Here is a 16,700-nt window from a genome sequence, read left to right as displayed (position 1 = left end):
GGGGGCGAGTCTGATTTGAGGTGGCTTGACTTCCCTACGTTCTAATCCTGAAAGGCTCCCGGGTGTTGATGAATTGTATCTTCCAAGTGCCTGGTACGGCATCCTGCACACAGTAAGCGCTCAATAAATACGAGGGAATGAATGATTCATTCATTTATTCATTCATTCATTCAACTGCATTTATTGAGCACTATGAACGGTCTAGACTGGGGGAGACAGACATGGATACAAATAAATAAGAATACAGATATGTACGTAAGTCTTCGGGTCTGGGAGCGGGGAAGAGGAAAGGGATAAACGACATGACAGATATGTACGTGAGCTCTTCGGGGCTGAGAGGGGAGAAGAGCAAAGGGAGCAAGTCAAGGTGACGCAGAAGGGAGTGGGAGATGGGGAAAAGCGGGGCTTAGTCTGGGAAGGCCTCTTGGAGGAGAGGAGCCTTCGATAAGGCTTCGAAGAGGGGGAGTCTAGCGGAGTCGGGAAGGAAGCCAGGACCTGAGGCAGAGGATGCCCAGGGGAGGCTAAGCAGGATGTGAGGAGGCTGAGGGCCGAGGAGGCGGAGGAAGGGAGTCCTGAAGCCCAAGGCCGGGGTCTGGATTTGGGTCGGTGGCAGCCATTCCAGACCCCGGGGGGGAAATCTCCCGGCATCCGGGCCCCAGCGGCGTGGAACGGCTCCTCTCGGCCTCCGCGTCGTGGCCGGTGGTGCCTTGGCTCTTGGAGACTGGCCGGGGATTGTCTGTGATGGCCCCTCCGAACTCCCCGTCACCGTCCGCCCACTCCAACTGGCCGCCGACCAGAGCACGTCCCCGTCCCGGCCTGGAGGACCGTGAGTTCTCCCCTCCGGGACCGGGTCCAAGTATCAGTGGCGGAGAAAGCACCGTGGGCCACGGTGCCGTCCAAGGGAAGGCGCCTGAGACCGGGGGTCAGGAGAGTTTAGTACGGTGCCCTGCACACAGTAAGCGCTCAATAGATACGATCGAATGAAAGAACGAGGGCTGTGCTCCCAGCTCGGGGGCCGTCGGCAGTCAGTGGCCTTTACGGAGATCGCCTACTGTGCCAAGCCCCTGCTCTGAACGCTGAGCAGCATGGCACAGTGGAAGGAGCCCGGGCTTGGGAGTCAGGGTTCATGGGTTCGAATCCCGGCTCCGTCGCTTGCCGGCTGTGTGACTTTGGGCAAGTCTCTTAACTTCTCTGTGCCTCAGTTACCTCATCTGTAAAACGGGGATTAAAACCGTGAGCCCCACGTGGGACAACCTGATCACCTCGTATCCCCCAGCGCCTAGCACAGTGCTTGGCACGTAGTAAGCGCTTAACAGATACTACCATTTCTTTTTACCCAGAGCACTGTACAGAGCGCCTGGGAGCCTGCAGTTGAATTGGCGAGCGTGATTCCCGTCTTTGGGGACTGGAGCGAGTGACCCTGGGGGAGTCCTTCACCTTTTCATTCGGTGGTATTTACCGAGCACTTACTATGAGCAGAGCACTCTACTAAGTGCTTGGGAGAGTACATCAGGCACGTTCCCTGCCCACAGCGAGCTTACACCCTCACCACGGCCCCCATTTTCTCCTCTGTGAAATGAGGAGAAGACCCCACCCCTCCTCCCCCCGCAAGGCTGTTGCGGACGCCCAGTGAGACGAGCGATACGCGAGAAGGTCAGGCGCCCGCAGTGTCGCGGAGCGGCCCGAAGGCCGGGGCCCAGCGGGATCGGTGCGTTTAATGATAATAACGTTGGTGTTCGTTAAGCGCGTACCACCGGCCAAGCGCTGGTCTAAGCCCTGGGGTGGATTCAAGGTAAACAGGTTGGCCCAAGTAGGGCTCACGGTCTTCATCCCCATTTTACAGATGAGCGAACTGAGGCACACCGCTCTCAGCCGAGGGGACAGCGAGCGTGGGCGTGATGGGGGCGGGGGTGGGCGGCATGGAAGGAGGGTGCGGCGGGCCCATGTGTCCCCGGCAGGAAGCTTGGAGAAGGAGATGGCTTGGGGGAGAACACGGGCTTGGGAGTCAGAGGAAGTGGGTTCTTATCCCGGCTCTGCCACATGTCTGCTGTGTGACCTTGGGCGAGTCATTAACTTCTCTGTGCCTCCGTTTCCTCATCTGCAAAAAGGGGATTAAGACTGCGCGCCCCTTGTGGGACAGGGACTGTGTCCAACCTGATTGCCTTGTACCTCACAGCACTTAGAACGGTGCTTGGCACCTAAGTAGGCGCTTAACAAATACCGTGATAGTTATTATTATCATTAGCGGGGGAGGGATGAAGTGGCTGGAAGCGTGTGTCCATACGGCGGGATTGTTCTTGGGTTAGCTAGGCGCCTTTCCCTGTTTTTGTGTACTTACATAGTACACACACATTCTGCACCCCCAGACCGCCCACGTATACCCACTCCAAACCCCCCGCTATAAAATCTTCTTTCCTGGCCCAACCCACAGCTCTCGCGGTCTCAAAAACAGTGGGATTTGTTCAGCATTTACTATGTGCCAACCACTGTGCTAAAAGCAGAGGTGCTCTTAGATCATCAGGTCAGACCCAGTCCCTGCCCCACGTGGGGCTCGCGGTCGAAGGCAGAGGAAGGACAGGTATCGAACCCCCCATTTTACAGATGAGGAAACTGAGGCCCAGAGAAGCGAAGTGACTTAGCCCAGGGGAAGCTGGGAAGAAGCCTCAAGTCCCCTGACTCTCAGCGACGCTAGGCCGCTCTGCTTCTCCTCTCCCCAGTCCCCCGGGGCAGCGTCGGCGTCTCCTTCCTCTCCCCTGGGCTCCCAGCTGTGGGGGTGTTTATTTTTTTTTTGGTAACGGTATTTGTTCAGCGCTTACTATGTGCCAAGCACTGTATATACTCTCCAGCGTGGCTCAGTGGAGAGAGCCCAGGCTTGGGAGCCAGGGGTCATGGGTTCAAACCTCGGCTCCGCCACCCGTCAGCTGTGTGACTGTGGGCGAGTCACTTCACTTCTGTGGGCCTCAGTTCCCCCGTCTGGAAAATGGAGATGAAGACTGTGAGCCTCACGTGGGACAACCTGATTACCCCGTATCTACCCCGGCGCTTAGAACGGTGCTCTGCACGGAGTAAGCGCTTAACAGATACCAACGTATTAGGCACTGGGTTAAACACACTATAATCAGGTTGGATGCAGTCCACGCCCCACAGTCTTAATCCTCATTTTACAGATGTGGTAACAAGCGACTTACCCACGGTCACGCAGCGGACGAGTGGCGGAGTGGGATTAGAACCCGGGTCCTCCGGACTCCCTGGCCCGCGCTCTATCTTCTCACGTTGGCCCCTCTGGCCGTCGGAAGGGCCCGCAATCCCTGCGACCCGCCCGGGTCTCCATCCTGGTAGCTCAACCCGTCCCCTGTCCCACCCCATTTCTCCCCCCACTATGTAGGCCTCCCCGCTCCCCCACTTCAGGCCGTAACGGGGCTGCCCCTCGGTGGGCTCGGGCCACCCCAGTTTTCGGCGGAGGCAGAGCTGGGGCCCCCCCCTCCTCCCGCCCCGCCCCTCCCCCTCCGAGTAGCGGAGGACCCCAGTGACCTCGGCGTGGCGTGGACGGAGCACGGGAGTCGGAAGGACCTGGGTTCTGCGACCTTCTGGACGGGGAGCTCCTCCTGGGCGGGGAATACGTTCGATGTTCTATTGTACTCTTTCAACCCCATTTTTGGACTGAGGAAGCAACATTTATTCGTTCGTTCGGTCGTATTTATTGAGCGCTTACTAGGTGCAGGGCACTGGACTAAACGCTTGGAAGGTACAAGCATGGCACAGTGTGACTCCACGCGTGACCCTGGACAAGTCACTTCACTTCTCCGTGCCTCGGTCACCTCATCTGTAAAATAGGGATTGAGACCGTGAGCCCCAAGTGGGACGGGGACCGTGTCCAACCCGAAGGACTTGTATCTGCCCCGGCTCTTAGAACGGCTCTCGGCACACAGTAATTGCTTATCCGGGCTCCGCCACTTGCCTGCTGTGTGACCTGGGGCAAGTCACTTCGCTTCTCTGGGGAAGCGGCGTGGCTCAGTGGAAAGAGCCCGGGTTTCGGAGTCAGAGGTCACGGGTTCGACTCCCGGCTCTGCCGCTTGTCAGCTGGGTGACTGGGGGCGAGTCGCTTCACTTCTCTGGGCCTCAGTTCCCTCATCTGTAAAATGGGGATTAAAAACTGTGAGCCCCACGTGGGACAATCCGATCACCCCGTATCCCCCCCCCAGCGCTTAGAACAGTGCTCTGCACATAGTGAGCGCTTAACAAATACCACCATTATTATTATTCTCTGGGCCTCAGTTCCCTCCTCTGGAAAATGGGGATGAAGAGTATGAGCTCCTTGTGGGACGGGGCCTGGGTCCAACCCGATGAACTTGTATCCATCCCAGTGCTGAGAACAGTGCCTGGCACATAGTAAGGGCTCGACGAGAACGATTATTATTATTATTGTTATTATTATTCAGCCACCCACCCAGCTTTCGGCCGCGGGGCGGGTCAACAGGCGACGCACCGAGAATTGCCGCAGCCTGGGTCTCCGGGGCCTTCGGGCTTGGGCTCCGGTGAGGGGGTCTTTGGATGGCACATTAGGTGAGGGGGGGGGTCTCCCCAACACCCGACGCCCAGGCTGACGGCTTCAACGGGGTGTTGGAGGGGTGAGGCCGAGCCGGCCAGCGGGGTGGGAACCGAGGAAGAGGAGGGGAGAGCGTAGCGCCTGGGTGGAGGTTGGAGGGGCTCCGCAGCTGTCCGACTCCTGGTCTCTCCTGCCTCCTAGGCCTTCCTGGTTCTGCAGGTGTCCTACACGCCTCCCCCGGGAGCCGCCCCGCCGTTCCTGCCTTCCGTCCCCCCGGACCCATCCTCGTCCCTGACCGAGCTGGACACGGTCGCCGGTAAGCCCGCCCCCCCGACCTCCGCCTTCGCCGCTGGCCGACCCTTTGCTTTCCAGCTTCACTCGGGCCGCCCCCGTGGGGATCCCCACCCGCCGCTAGACCCCCGCGGGAGGGTCTGGGGCGGGAGGGGGTTCAGCCCGGGTTCAAAGGGCAGGTCTAGGCAGTGGCAGTGGCAGAAAGGCCCGCTGGGAGGTGGAGCTGGCACCAGCCGCCCACGCCCCCATGGGGGGCAGAAGCTGGGACACAGGAGGAGGAGAGGGAGCGGGGCCCAGGGTCAAGGGTGTTGGACGGTCCGTGCTGGGTCACTGGAGGGGTAGTCAGGGACGGAGAGGGGACAGTCCGGGGGGTTGGTCGGTCCACGCTGGGACGTTCGGCCAATCACATTTATTGAGCGCCGAGTGCAGAGCACCGTGCTAAGTGCTTGGGAAAGTATAACACAACACTAAACAGACACATTCCCTGCCCACAACGAGCTTACAGTCGAGAGATGAGCTTACGGTCTGGAAATGAGCTCATGGTCTAGGGTCCCTGGAAGGACAGTCAGAGATGGACCACCCAACGCCCCTGACTCTCCCCTCTCCATTTTGGCTCGCTGGACGGTCTAGTTGGAGAGGGGAGAGTCAGGGGTGTCGGGTGGCTCACGCTGGGTCACTGGACGGACAGGGATGGAGAGGGAAGTCTGGGGAGTTGGATGGTCCATTTTGGCTTACTGGGTGGACAGTCTAGATGGAGAGGGGAGAGTCAGGGGTGTTGGATGGCCCATGCTGGGTCACTGGAAGGACAGTTAGTGATGGAGAGAGGTGGGTCAGAGGTGTTGGTTGGTTTGCGCTGCATCTTTGGATGGACAGCGAGGGATGGAGAGGAGAGAGTCAGGCGTGGCGGATGGTGCATCTTTGACCGTGAGAGTGGGTGTCCAGGAGAGTAGCCGGGCCCCAGCTTCTTCCAGAGCCCCGTGGCGTGGTCAGAGACAGACAGAGCGCAGATGGGCTGGCACCTGCAGGTGGGCTGGGCCGGGTCGACCCTCACGGCGGGGCTGGCGAGAGGCCGTGCCCCTGTTCACCCGGTCCCGCTACTCCACAGGTCCGGCTGTGCCTTTAAGTCGTTGATACCGGGTCAGGCGCCAACACCTTGTTCTATTGGACCAGTTGGGAAACCCGAGGAATGGGAGTCGGGGCAGGCGGCGGGTCGAGGACAGAACCGCGGTCAGAACCTCTGGCCCAGAGGCTGGTAGCCCGAGTTGGTGATGCTGGCCACCTGCTTTTCCCAGGGAAACTAGCCTTGGTGGTGGGGGACTGGTCATACTGGGAGGGGGTCGGAGGGATGGGGTGTCAGGGAGGAGGGCGGGGGGATCAGGAAGGAGAAGGGGGAGGGGAAGGAAGAGTTGGGGAGCATAGGGGGCCATGGAGGAGGGAGGGGAGGAGGGGGAGAGGGGTTAAATTTCTTACACCACCCCAAAGCTCAACTGGCCATGAAGCCCACAGAGGTCATCTCATCCAGCCCCGTCTCTGGGAAGCATTTTCTCCAAGCCACTGTGGACCGAGGTTTGGGGGGCTTAAGATCGCCCGGAAGAAGATTTTCCTTGCCTCTTTCTGGCCGTGGGGGCTCGAGGAGGGATTTTCTCCCGAGCTCTGCAAAGAGAAGCCTGCCCAAGAGGCAGGGGCAGAGATAAGTTGACCCCTCAACTCTCGAGGGATCGGTCGGGCGCAGGAGGCCCCGTTCACAGCGGATCTCCGCTGTGACTGGCCCGGATCGTGGCCGGCGAGGCCGGCAAGGATCCGGCTCCCGCCCGTGGACTTGATCGGGATTCGGCATGAATATCCCAGAAGGGCCCCGGGCGGGAAGTCGGCGGGAGGGTGGGACGGGAGACCTCGTCTGGAGCAGCGTGGACCCGGGCCCCGAGCCCCCGCGCCCAGCCGGCTCTGAGCACTGACCGTGTGTCAGGTGCCGGCTACCCCAGAGAGGAGACGTGGTCACTCCTCAGCGATTCCACCGTGGACACCCGCTGCTCGGGCACGAAGGGGCCGCCGCACCCAGGTGAGATCGCCGGCTCGGCCTCCTCCGGCCTCCTCGGCCTCTTCTCTGACCTCGCCGACGCCTCCTTCTTGGGCTCGTCTCTGTCCTCACCGCCGCCTCCTCCTCGGCCTCCTCTCTGACCTCGCTGCCACCTCGTCTCTGACGTCACCGCTGCCTCCTCCTCGGCCTCCTCTCTGACTTGGCAGTCTCCTCCTCGGCCTCTTCTCGGACTTCACCTCGGCCTTTTTGGCCTCCTCCCTGACCTTACGGCAACCTCGTCATCCTTCTCTCTGACCTCAACCCCACCACGTCAGCCTCCTCTCTGACCTCACAGCCTCCTCCTCGGCCTCTTCTCAGACCACTTGGCCTCTGGCTTCACCGCTGCCTCCTCTTGGGCCTCTTTTCTGACCTCAACACCACCGCATCAGCCTCTTCTCTGACCTCCCGGTCTCCTCCTCAGCCTCTTCTCTGACTTCCCCTCGGCTTCCTGGCCTCCTCTCTGACCTCGGGGCATCCTCGTCATCCTCGCGTCTGACCTCTCTGAGGGGGGCTGTGCCGGGGAATAGGGAGCAGGGGGGACCGTGGGGTGGATGTTTTCTTCCTGCCGGGTCCCACCGTCGCCCAGCTCGGTGGGCTCTCCTGGAACCCTCTACCCTGCATTCTCTCTGTTGTCGATCCTGCTGGCGCCTGCCCGGATGGGAAGGGTTGGGGGGGTCTCCTCAGAGGCCGGCGCCCCCTTTCCCTCCTGCCCCGATGACCATGGTCCCCTCCCTCCTTCCTTCTCCTTGTGCCCGGGCAGATACAGGGGGCGAGGAGGACCCCGAAGATCAGGGTCTCAGTGGGGATGAGGCAGAGTTACCCCCGGATGGGGCCGGGCCCGCTCGGCCGGGGCTCCCCGCTGCCCCCCGGAAGCCCCCCGGGCCCGGCCCCCACCACCCCGGCCCGAGGAGGAAAAGGAGCCCGCCGAAGAAACTTCTGTCAGACAAACCGCAGGACTTCCAGGTATGTGTGTGTGTGCGCATTGTATTTTCCAAGCGCTTGGTACAGTGCTCTGCACACATTAAGCACTCGATAAATAGGATTGAATGAATGAATGAATGAATGAGCCATGCACGTTCGTATCTCTTGGTATATGTGTTTTCATGTGAGTACATGTGTCTGTGTATAAATACACCCGCAGGCATGTACCTGGGTGCACGCTAACCTTGCTGTGTACATGCCTATATACATCCTACTGTGCGTTGGCCTAGGCGTTTGTGCATCTCTATATGCATGTAAATACTGGCACGTGCAGGTACCCGGCTTCTGTGTATACGGATGTGCGTACATGTACATGCTGTTACATATCTGTGGGTGAACCTAATGCTCATGTGTGTACATCGTCTCTTGGTGTGTGTATGCAAACACAAGGGCATGCAGTTTCCTGTGTGCCTCCGTGTATGCCTGTACATGTCTAGGCATGCGTATTTGGCCCATACGTGCACACGACTCTCACGATTGTAAGTAGGCGCGTGTGCTTCTGTGTGTGTGTTTGTTCCTGTATGTTTCTGTCACTGAACGGGTATATGCATACTTGGGTACGTGCGTAGGCACGTACATGGATGACCCGGTAGCTCTACGGGTTCGTGTGGGTGGGCTCGGGCAGATGGCGGTGGGAGTGTTCAGCAACGCAAGCTGGTTTTTAGGGGAGAGAGCGAGGGAGATGCAGAGGGTCGCGGGGGGGGGGGGGGGGGGCAAAAAGGGTCTGGTGGCCAGTGGTCAGCTTTGCCCAGCTCCTCCTGCTTCCAGCCCTTCCATACTCCACCTCCGCTCAGCGCTGGCGTGTTTGCCGGCTCTTTGTAAATAAAGGATCTGGCAGAGGATTGGGGGTGGGGCATCTACCTCTTCAAAGCAGTTAGAGAATGTGAGATTCACGCCAACGGAGCCAGCCCCGTGCCCTGGCCGGCCCACCACAACTCCGTCCCCCACAGAGGCCGGGGGTGCCGGAGGGGTCAGTCCGGTTGCTCCCCTGGACGCCCAACCTCCTGGTCAAGGGTGGATCGTCCAACACGACTGACTCTCCCCCAGTGACCCAGCGTGGGCCATCCGAACACCCCTGACTCTCCCCTCTCCATCGCTGACCGCCCCGCCAGTGATCCAGCACAAGCCACCCAACCCCCCTGACTCTCTGACTCTCCCTTCTCCATCCCCGACCGTCCCTCCGGTGACCCAGCACAGACTATCCAACACCCCCGACTCTCCCGTCTCCCCCTCTGACTCTCCCTCAAGTGACCCAGCACTGACCATCCAACACCCCTGACCTTCCCGTCTCCGCCCCTGACTGTCCCCCTCGTGACCTAGAACGGACTGTCCAACGCCCCGACTCTCCCCTCTCCATCCCTGACTCTACTCCCGTGAGCCAGCGTGGACCGTTGATCCTCAGATCTGTCTGACCTTATGATTGTGGGTTGGTTTTAAAAACGGGATTCTCTGCTGCCGACGCGCTTCAATCGATCGATCACTTTCCCGATGGCTTTCTCTGCGTCCCTGCCGAATGTTAGGCACAGGATCGAGCTTTTGAGAGAGGGCCCCGGGAGGAGGAATCACGGTCCCCGGCCCAGGGAGCTGACAGTGCAACGGGAAGGCACGGGGGGTCGGTCCAAGCGGATTTCCCTGTCGTGAGAACCCGGGGGGAGCCCGGGTGTGAAGCAGAGTGGGGCAAGCACGCATCGGCGAAAGGGCAGATCGATCCACACGTCAAACCGACTGCCCTCAAGAGCCGTGCCGGGGTCGGGGGTCGCCCAGCTGACTCCGCGGGGCCTTTCCTGAGGCTCCAGAGGAGTAGGAGACTGCAGCCCCTTGGTCAGTCGAGCCCCCCAAGGAGTGCAACCGGAATGGGGGCTGTGCCCGGCGTGGCGTTTGGGGGATTCACATCCGTCTGTCTGGCCTTCCCCCCCCTTCCCCGCTCCTCCCGTCTCCCCCTCCCCGCAGATCCGAGTGCGCGTGATAGAGGGACGCCAGCTGCCGGGAGCCAGCATCCGGCCCGTGGTCAAAGTCACGGCCGCCGGGAAGACCAAGAGAACCAGAATCTGCAAAGGAAACAGCCCCTTCTTCGACGAGGTGAGGGCAGAGGCCCAGAGGCTGGAGAAATCCGTGCACCGCCCCCGCCAGATCGATCACGTCATCATGACTTTGGGACCACTTATTTACTCCTTACCGATCAGTCAATCAGTGGTATTTATTGAGGTGCCTAAGGTGTGCAGAACATTGTACTGAGCGCCTGGGAGAGTACCATACAACAGAGTTGGTAGACAAGTTCCCTGCCCACAGCGAGCTTACAGACTGGAAACGACAGAATATGAGGACAAGGACCGGATAACATAAATAACTGTGGTATTTGTTAAGTGCTTCCTATGTGCCAAGCGCCGGGATAGATACGAGGTCATCGGGTTAGGCTCAGCATGGGGCTCGCAATCTCGACCCCCATTTTACAGATGAGGTAACTGAGGCCCAGAGAAGTTAAGAGACTCGTCCAAGGTCACACAGCGGACGGGCGGCCGAGCCGGGATTAGAACCCGTGACTTCTGACTCCCGGTGCTCTTTCCACTATCAAAAAGCCGGATGCGCAGCCAAGTGCCTAAGTGATGCAGACGGGAGGGCTGATGGGGGTGGAGAGATGAGAGCTCTGACAGGGAGGAGAAGGAGGAGATGTGATTTTAATAAGACTTTGAAGGTGGGGAGAGTGATCGTCTCTCCTATATGAAGGGGGGAGGGAATTCCAGGCCAGAGGGAGGACGCGGGCAAGGGGTCGAGGGGCGAGATAGACGAGACCGAGGTCGGTTGGCTGTAGAGGAACGAAGCGTGCGGGCTGGATTGCGGTGGCTCGGGAGTCGAGTGTGAGACGTGCGACCACCTGGATTGGAGTTCTAGACCCAGGCGGCTTGCGCAGATCCTAGGGAAAGTCCAGTAAGTCGCATCCGTGTGTCTGTTAATAGATGGCCCAGGGCAGACCCCTGGGGAGGCCCAGCTCAGCCCGGCTGGGGAATGTCCTAATAATTATGGCCTGTTAAGCGCTTACTATGTGCCAGGCACTGTTCTAAGCACTGGGATGGGTACAAGATGATCGGGTTGGACACGGTCCCTGTCCCGCCTGGGGCTCACAGTCTTAATTCCCCACAGATGAGGGAACGGAGGCCTAGACTATAATAATAATAATAATGACGATGATGATGGCGGTCGTTGAGCGCTTACTGTGGGCCAAGCACTGTTCTGAGCTCTGGGATAGATACAAGGTTATCGGGTTGTCCCACGTGGGGTTCACAGACTTAATCCCCAGTTTACAGGTGAGGTAACTGAGACACAGAGAAGCGACGTGACTTGCCCAAGGTCACACCGCTGACGAGAGGCAGAGTGGAGAAGCGGCGCGGGTCAGTGAAAAGGGCGTGGGCTTCGGAATCAGAGGTCATGGGTTCGACTCCCGGATCCGCCACTTGGCAGCTGTGTGACTGTGGGCGAGTCGCTTCACTTCTCTGTGCCTCAGTTACCTCATCTGGAAAATGGGGATTATCTGTGAGCCTCACGTAGGACAAACTGATTACCCTGTATCTGCCTCAGCGCTTAGAACAGTGCTCTGCACATAGAAAGCGCTGAACAAATACCCACGTTATTATTTAGAACCCCCGACCTCCGACTGCCAAGCCTGTGCTCTTTCCACTAAGCCGGGCTGCTTCTCTTAAAGGTGTTTGGTAAGCGCTTACTCTGTGCCAAGCGCTGTTCTAAGCGCTGGGATAGATACACGGTCGTCAGGTTATCCCACGTGGGGCTCACGGCCTTCATCCCCATTTTACAGATGTGGGAACTTGGGCACGGAAAAGTGCAGTTACTTGCCCAAGGTCACACAGCACACAAGTGGCAGAGTCGGGATTAGGCCACGCGGCTTCTCTGTGAGCACCCGAGTTGGAAGCTGGGAGCAGAGCTCCGGGTGGGACGTGGAAAGATCACAGGTCTGGGCGTCACGAACCCATTTCCCATCCCGACTCAGCCCCTAGCCTGCTGTGTGATCTTGGGCAAGTCACTTCCCCTCTCTGGGTACTCATTTCCCAATCTGTAAAAGGAAGGAAACTATCCCCGCCTCTCCCCGCTTCACGGCGATGCGGGATAAAATGAGATTGGTGATGAGAGAGGGTATAGGGAAATAATAATAATCATGGTACCTGTTAAGCACTTACTATGTGTCGAGAACTGTTCTGAGCGCTGGGGTAGAATGCGAGTTAATCAGGTTGGACGTAGTCCCCGTCCCACCGAGGGCTCGCGCTCTCGATTCCCATTTTACAGACGAGGTAACTGCGGCCCAGAGAAGTGAAGCGCCTGCCCCGGGTCGCACAGGAGACGTGCGGCAGAGTCAGGATTAGAACCCACGATCTTCCGACTCCCAGGCGCGTGCCCTATCCGCTGAACCGCGCTGCTTCTCTGAAAAGCCGTGGTAGTAATCATGGGACTTATTAAGGCCTTCCCGTGTGCTGATCGCCGCATTAGCTCAGACACAGACCCTCGCCCGGGACTCACAGTCTGTCGCATCCCCGTTTTACGGTTGGGGAAACTGAGGCCCAGAGAGGTTAAGTGACCCGGGCAAGGTCACGGAGCGGAGCCGGGACTAGAAGCTGGGTTTCTGGACTTGTGCTCCCGAGCTCGTTTCGCTAGGCCTCATCCGTCCCTCTGTTGAGCAGCGCAGGACATCAGGTAAATCGGCCTCCTTTCGCTCAGCACAGACGGAGAGCGGGGGGAGGGAAATCTAAGAGTGATAAAAGTAATGATGACACCTGCAATTTGTCGGGCTTTTATCTCTCCGAAGTGCTTTCACATCAGTTACGCAGCACTTACGACAGCGCTCGCCACATAATAAGTCCCTGACAAAGGTAATAAAAATAATAATGATAACGACAACCGCAATGCCGTCGTACACTCGAGAGAGCCGAAGCACAGAGGGGTCGGGTTACTTGCCCGATGTCGCCCAGCAGGCCCGTGGCCGAGCTGGGATTAGAATCCTAGGCTCCCAAGGCCCAGACGGGGTTTCTGCCACCAAACCAGGCTGACGTCCCCAACCGATCGATCGATCGATTGTACTCTTACCTGGGAGAGTAGGATGCGAGGTAGACGCCTTCCTTGACCTCAAGGAGTGTACGATTCAACCCTCTCCCCATTTTCTTCCGTCTCCCTTCCCGACTTCCCACTTGGCTCTCTTCCCAACCTCCCCCCCCAACTCTCTTCCCTGCTCCCCTCCCAGATCCCCCCCTTCGTTCTCTTCCCTTCTCTGCTCCCCGTCCGCTTTCCCGCAAACTCTGCCTGCTATGCTCTCCTCCCCGCTCCTCCGGCTTCCCCCCGTCCCATCTCCCCTTCCGACTCCGCTCCCTTCCCTGCTCCTGGCCTGATTTTCCCCTTCTCTCCACCAGACCCTTTTCTTCAACGTTTTTGAGTCTCCGGTGGAGCTGTTTGAGGACCCCATCTTCATCACCGTAAGGACGAACGGACCCCCCCCCCCCCCGGGGGGGACGGGTGGGGGTGGGGAATGAGGGCAGGGGGTCTCTCCCCTCAACCCTGGGCGTAAGACGGAACGAAGCCGTGACCGCCCTTGTAGGCTGAGTGATCCCACAGCCCATCTCTGCTGGGCCTGGGCTGAGTCTCGGGGGGCAGGGGAACCGGAACCCCACTTATCCCCATTCCCTCGGGACACACCGGCCATTCCGGGAGGGTGCGCGTGCGTGTGAGGGAATGGGGGCGAAGGGGCCGGGGTGGGACGGGGAGCGTGCGAGTGCATGAGGTGGCAAGGAGAAACGGGGCGGGGAGGAGCAGCGGGGGAAAGTGAGGGGCAGCAGGGCACGACGGGGGTCAGCGGAGGACAGAAGGGGGCAAGGAGGGGGCAGCAGGGACATTGGGAAAGGTGGTAGGGAGCGGCAGCCAGGGAGTCGGTCCTCCCCTCCCTCGCCTCCAAGGTGCCAATCTGGCCCCGGGCCTCTGTCTGTCCGTCGCGGTCCAGGTGGTGGATTCCTGCTCGCTCCGGAAGGACGCCCTCATCGGGGAATTCCGGGTAACTCTGCGCGGCGCCCCAACCCCCGGCTCCGACTCCCGGCTGCTCGCCCCCCCCCCCCCCCAGCTGCCGCTCACCTTCTCCCCTCTCCCTCTCCTAGATGGACATCGGGGCCGTGTACAGAGAGCCACGTGAGTGTGTGAACGGTGACCGGGCCCGCCCGGCCGGGCCGGGCCTGGGTGATGATCATCGTAATGATTACGCTGTTTGTTAAAAGCGCTTATTATGTGTCAAACGCTGTTCTAAGCGCCGGGGTAGATAACAAGGTAATCAGGTTGTCCCATGTGGGCTCACGGTCTTGAGCCCCATTTTCCAGATGAGGTAAGTGAGGCGCAGAGCGATTAAGCGTTGACGCAGCAGACAAGTGGTGGAGTCGGGATCGGAACCCACGTCCTCTGACTCCCAAGCCCGGTCTCTTTCCACTAAGCCACACTGCAGGGGGAGGGGCCGGACTCCAGGGGGGTGGGACTGGACCCCAAGGGTGGGGCCGAATCCCAGGGGTACAGGAGGTGGGGTCGAACCCCGGTATTCGGGGCCGGATTCAAGGAGGCGGGGTTGGACGCCAGGGTTGCGGGCGGGAAGGGACGGGGCTGGGTTCCCAGGAGCAGAAGCGATCCTGGGGGTTCACCTGGATCTTCCTGTCCGGGCCTTCTAGGACATGCCCACCTCCGCAAGTGGCTGCTGCTCTCCGACCCGGACGACCCGTCCAGCGGGGCCCGCGGCTACCTGAAAGTCAGCCTGCTCGTGTTGGGCCCTGGGGACGAGGCCCCCGTGAGTGCGCCCCTCCCCGCTCCGCCCTGCTCACCCCCCAGCTCAGCCCCAGCCCCACCGATCCCACTCCCGAGGCCGGGGGGGGGGGTCGTCCACTCCGACCGGCGGGACGCCGGGGGCGGGCGGAAGGGGAGACGCGGTCCTTGTCCTCGAGTCTTATAGGGGAGGCAGGACTCGCACACACCCCTGGATGCTGGGGGAAGGGCAGATGGAGGACCCACTCTGACGTGGTAGATAGAACATTTGCACAGGCAAATTCTCAAGTGAGTAATAATGATAATAACGATGGCATTTGTTCAACGCCTACTATGTGCCAAGCACCGTTCTAAGCCCCGGGGTAGATACAAGGTGGCCCCACGTGGGGTTTCCCGGCCTTAATCCCCGTTTTACAGAGGAGATAACCGAGGCACGGAGAATTTAGGCGGCTCGCCCGAGGTCACACGGCAGACACGTGGCGGAGCCGGGATTAGAACCCACGTCCTCGGACTCCCAGGCCCGGGATCTTTCCACTAAGCCACGCTGCTTCTCTTGAGTAACCGGTCAGTCAATTAGATGGGTTAACTGAGCACCTTCTGTGTGGAGAGCACTGTAGTAAGCTCTTTGGAGGGTAGAGTAGCGTCGCCAGACACCGTCCCAGCCCACGTGGAGCTTTCGGTCTGGTGCGGAAGACAGATGTTCAAATGGACAACAGATAGGGAAAGGAACAGAGTATAAGGAGATGGCCGTTAAGTGCCGAAGCCTCATCTAAGAACCCAGAAGCATAATCGATATTCATTCATGTATTCCTTCAATAGTATTCACTGAGCGCTTACTATGTGCGGAGCACTGTACTAAGCGCTTGGAATGGACAAATCGGTAACAGTCCCTGCCCTACGACGGGCTTACGGTCTAATCGGGGGAGACGGACAGACAAGGACAGTGGCAATAAATAGAATCAAGAATATATATCGAGAATATACGTATCAAGAATGAAGAAATAGAATCAAGAATAAATAGAATATGGCTATCAATAATAATAATGATAATGTTGGTATTTGTTAAGCGCTTACTATGTGCGGAGCACTGTTCTAGGGGCCGGGGTAGATGCGGGGTTAATCAGGTTGTCCCCCGTGAGGCTCACAGTCTTAATCCCCGTTTTACAGATGAGGGAACTGAGGCACAGAGAAGTGAAGTGACTCGCCCACAGTCAGCTGACAAGTAGCAGAGCCGGGCGATTCGAACCCATGACCTTTGACTCCCAAGCCCCGGCTCTTTCCACTGAGATAGCGAGATTTATCAGTGGTAGGGTTACCGGAGCGATGTCAGTCAGCCAGTCAATCGTATGTACTGAGCGTTTACTGCGTGCCGAGCACTGTACTAAGCACTGGGAGAGTGCGATACGATAATGGACACAGTCCCCGCCCACAGAGAGCTAACGGTCCAGAGGGGGAGACCGGCATAAATACAAATAATTAAAAAAAATCAAACGGAAGCACAGAGGAAATAAATAAAATTACACTGAATGTAAGGGTAATTACAGTATTTGTTAATAAAGCGCTTACTATGTGCCGGGCACTGTACTAAGCGCTGGGGTGGATACAAGCGAATGGAGTCGGATGCAGTCCTGGTCCCACGTGGGGCTCCCGGTCTCGATCCCCATTTTACAGGTGAGGTAACTGAGGCGCAGAGAAGTAAAGTGACTGGCCCAAGGTCACTCAGCCGACGAGTGGCAGAGCACTTTGTTAAGCATTTAGGAGAGTAAGTGTTAGGAAAGCAGCTAGAGGAAAGGGCTGGGAGTCAGAGGACCCGGGTTCTAATTCCAATCCACAATTTGCCCGCCCTGTGACCGTGGGCAGGTCACCTTACCTTCTTTTGGCCTCGGTTTCCTCATCTGTGAAATGGGGATTCAGTGACCCGTTCTCCGTCCCCATCCCACACGGGACTCAGGGTCTGCATCTATATCCACCAAAACGTTCAGCACAGTGCTGGACACCCAATAAGCGGCTTAAATT

At 58.9% G+C, this 16,700-nt stretch overlaps 1 protein-coding gene across 18 annotated transcripts in view; it reads left to right on the top strand.

Annotated features, from left to right (window-relative positions):
* The window catches only part of DYSF (dysferlin), a 168,494-nt gene that overhangs the window by 45,303 nt on the left and 106,491 nt on the right, over positions 1–16,700 (top strand). For 10 of the 18 annotated variants that reach the window (XM_029083175.2, XM_029083185.2, XM_029083171.2 and 7 more), the window contains exons 5-12: positions 4,748–4,862; positions 6,804–6,896; positions 7,675–7,877; positions 9,846–9,974; positions 13,304–13,366; positions 13,888–13,938; positions 14,039–14,069; positions 14,594–14,709. In XM_029083175.2, the coding sequence (XP_028939008.1) occupies positions 4,748–4,862; positions 6,804–6,896; positions 7,675–7,877; positions 9,846–9,974; positions 13,304–13,366; positions 13,888–13,938; positions 14,039–14,069; positions 14,594–14,709 (801 nt within the window). The remainder of the gene's footprint in view (positions 1–4,747; positions 4,863–6,803; positions 6,897–7,674; positions 7,878–9,845; positions 9,975–13,303; positions 13,367–13,887; positions 13,939–14,038; positions 14,070–14,593; positions 14,710–16,700) is intronic. The other 8 variants (XM_029083182.2, XM_029083189.2, XM_029083178.2 and 5 more) reach the window with 1 other exon arrangement.

Source organism: Ornithorhynchus anatinus, chromosome 18 (genome assembly GCF_004115215.2).
Source record: "Ornithorhynchus anatinus isolate Pmale09 chromosome 18, mOrnAna1.pri.v4, whole genome shotgun sequence".
NCBI lineage: Eukaryota > Metazoa > Chordata > Mammalia > Monotremata > Ornithorhynchidae > Ornithorhynchus > Ornithorhynchus anatinus.
This window is presented reverse-complemented; position numbering and strand designations above follow the sequence as displayed.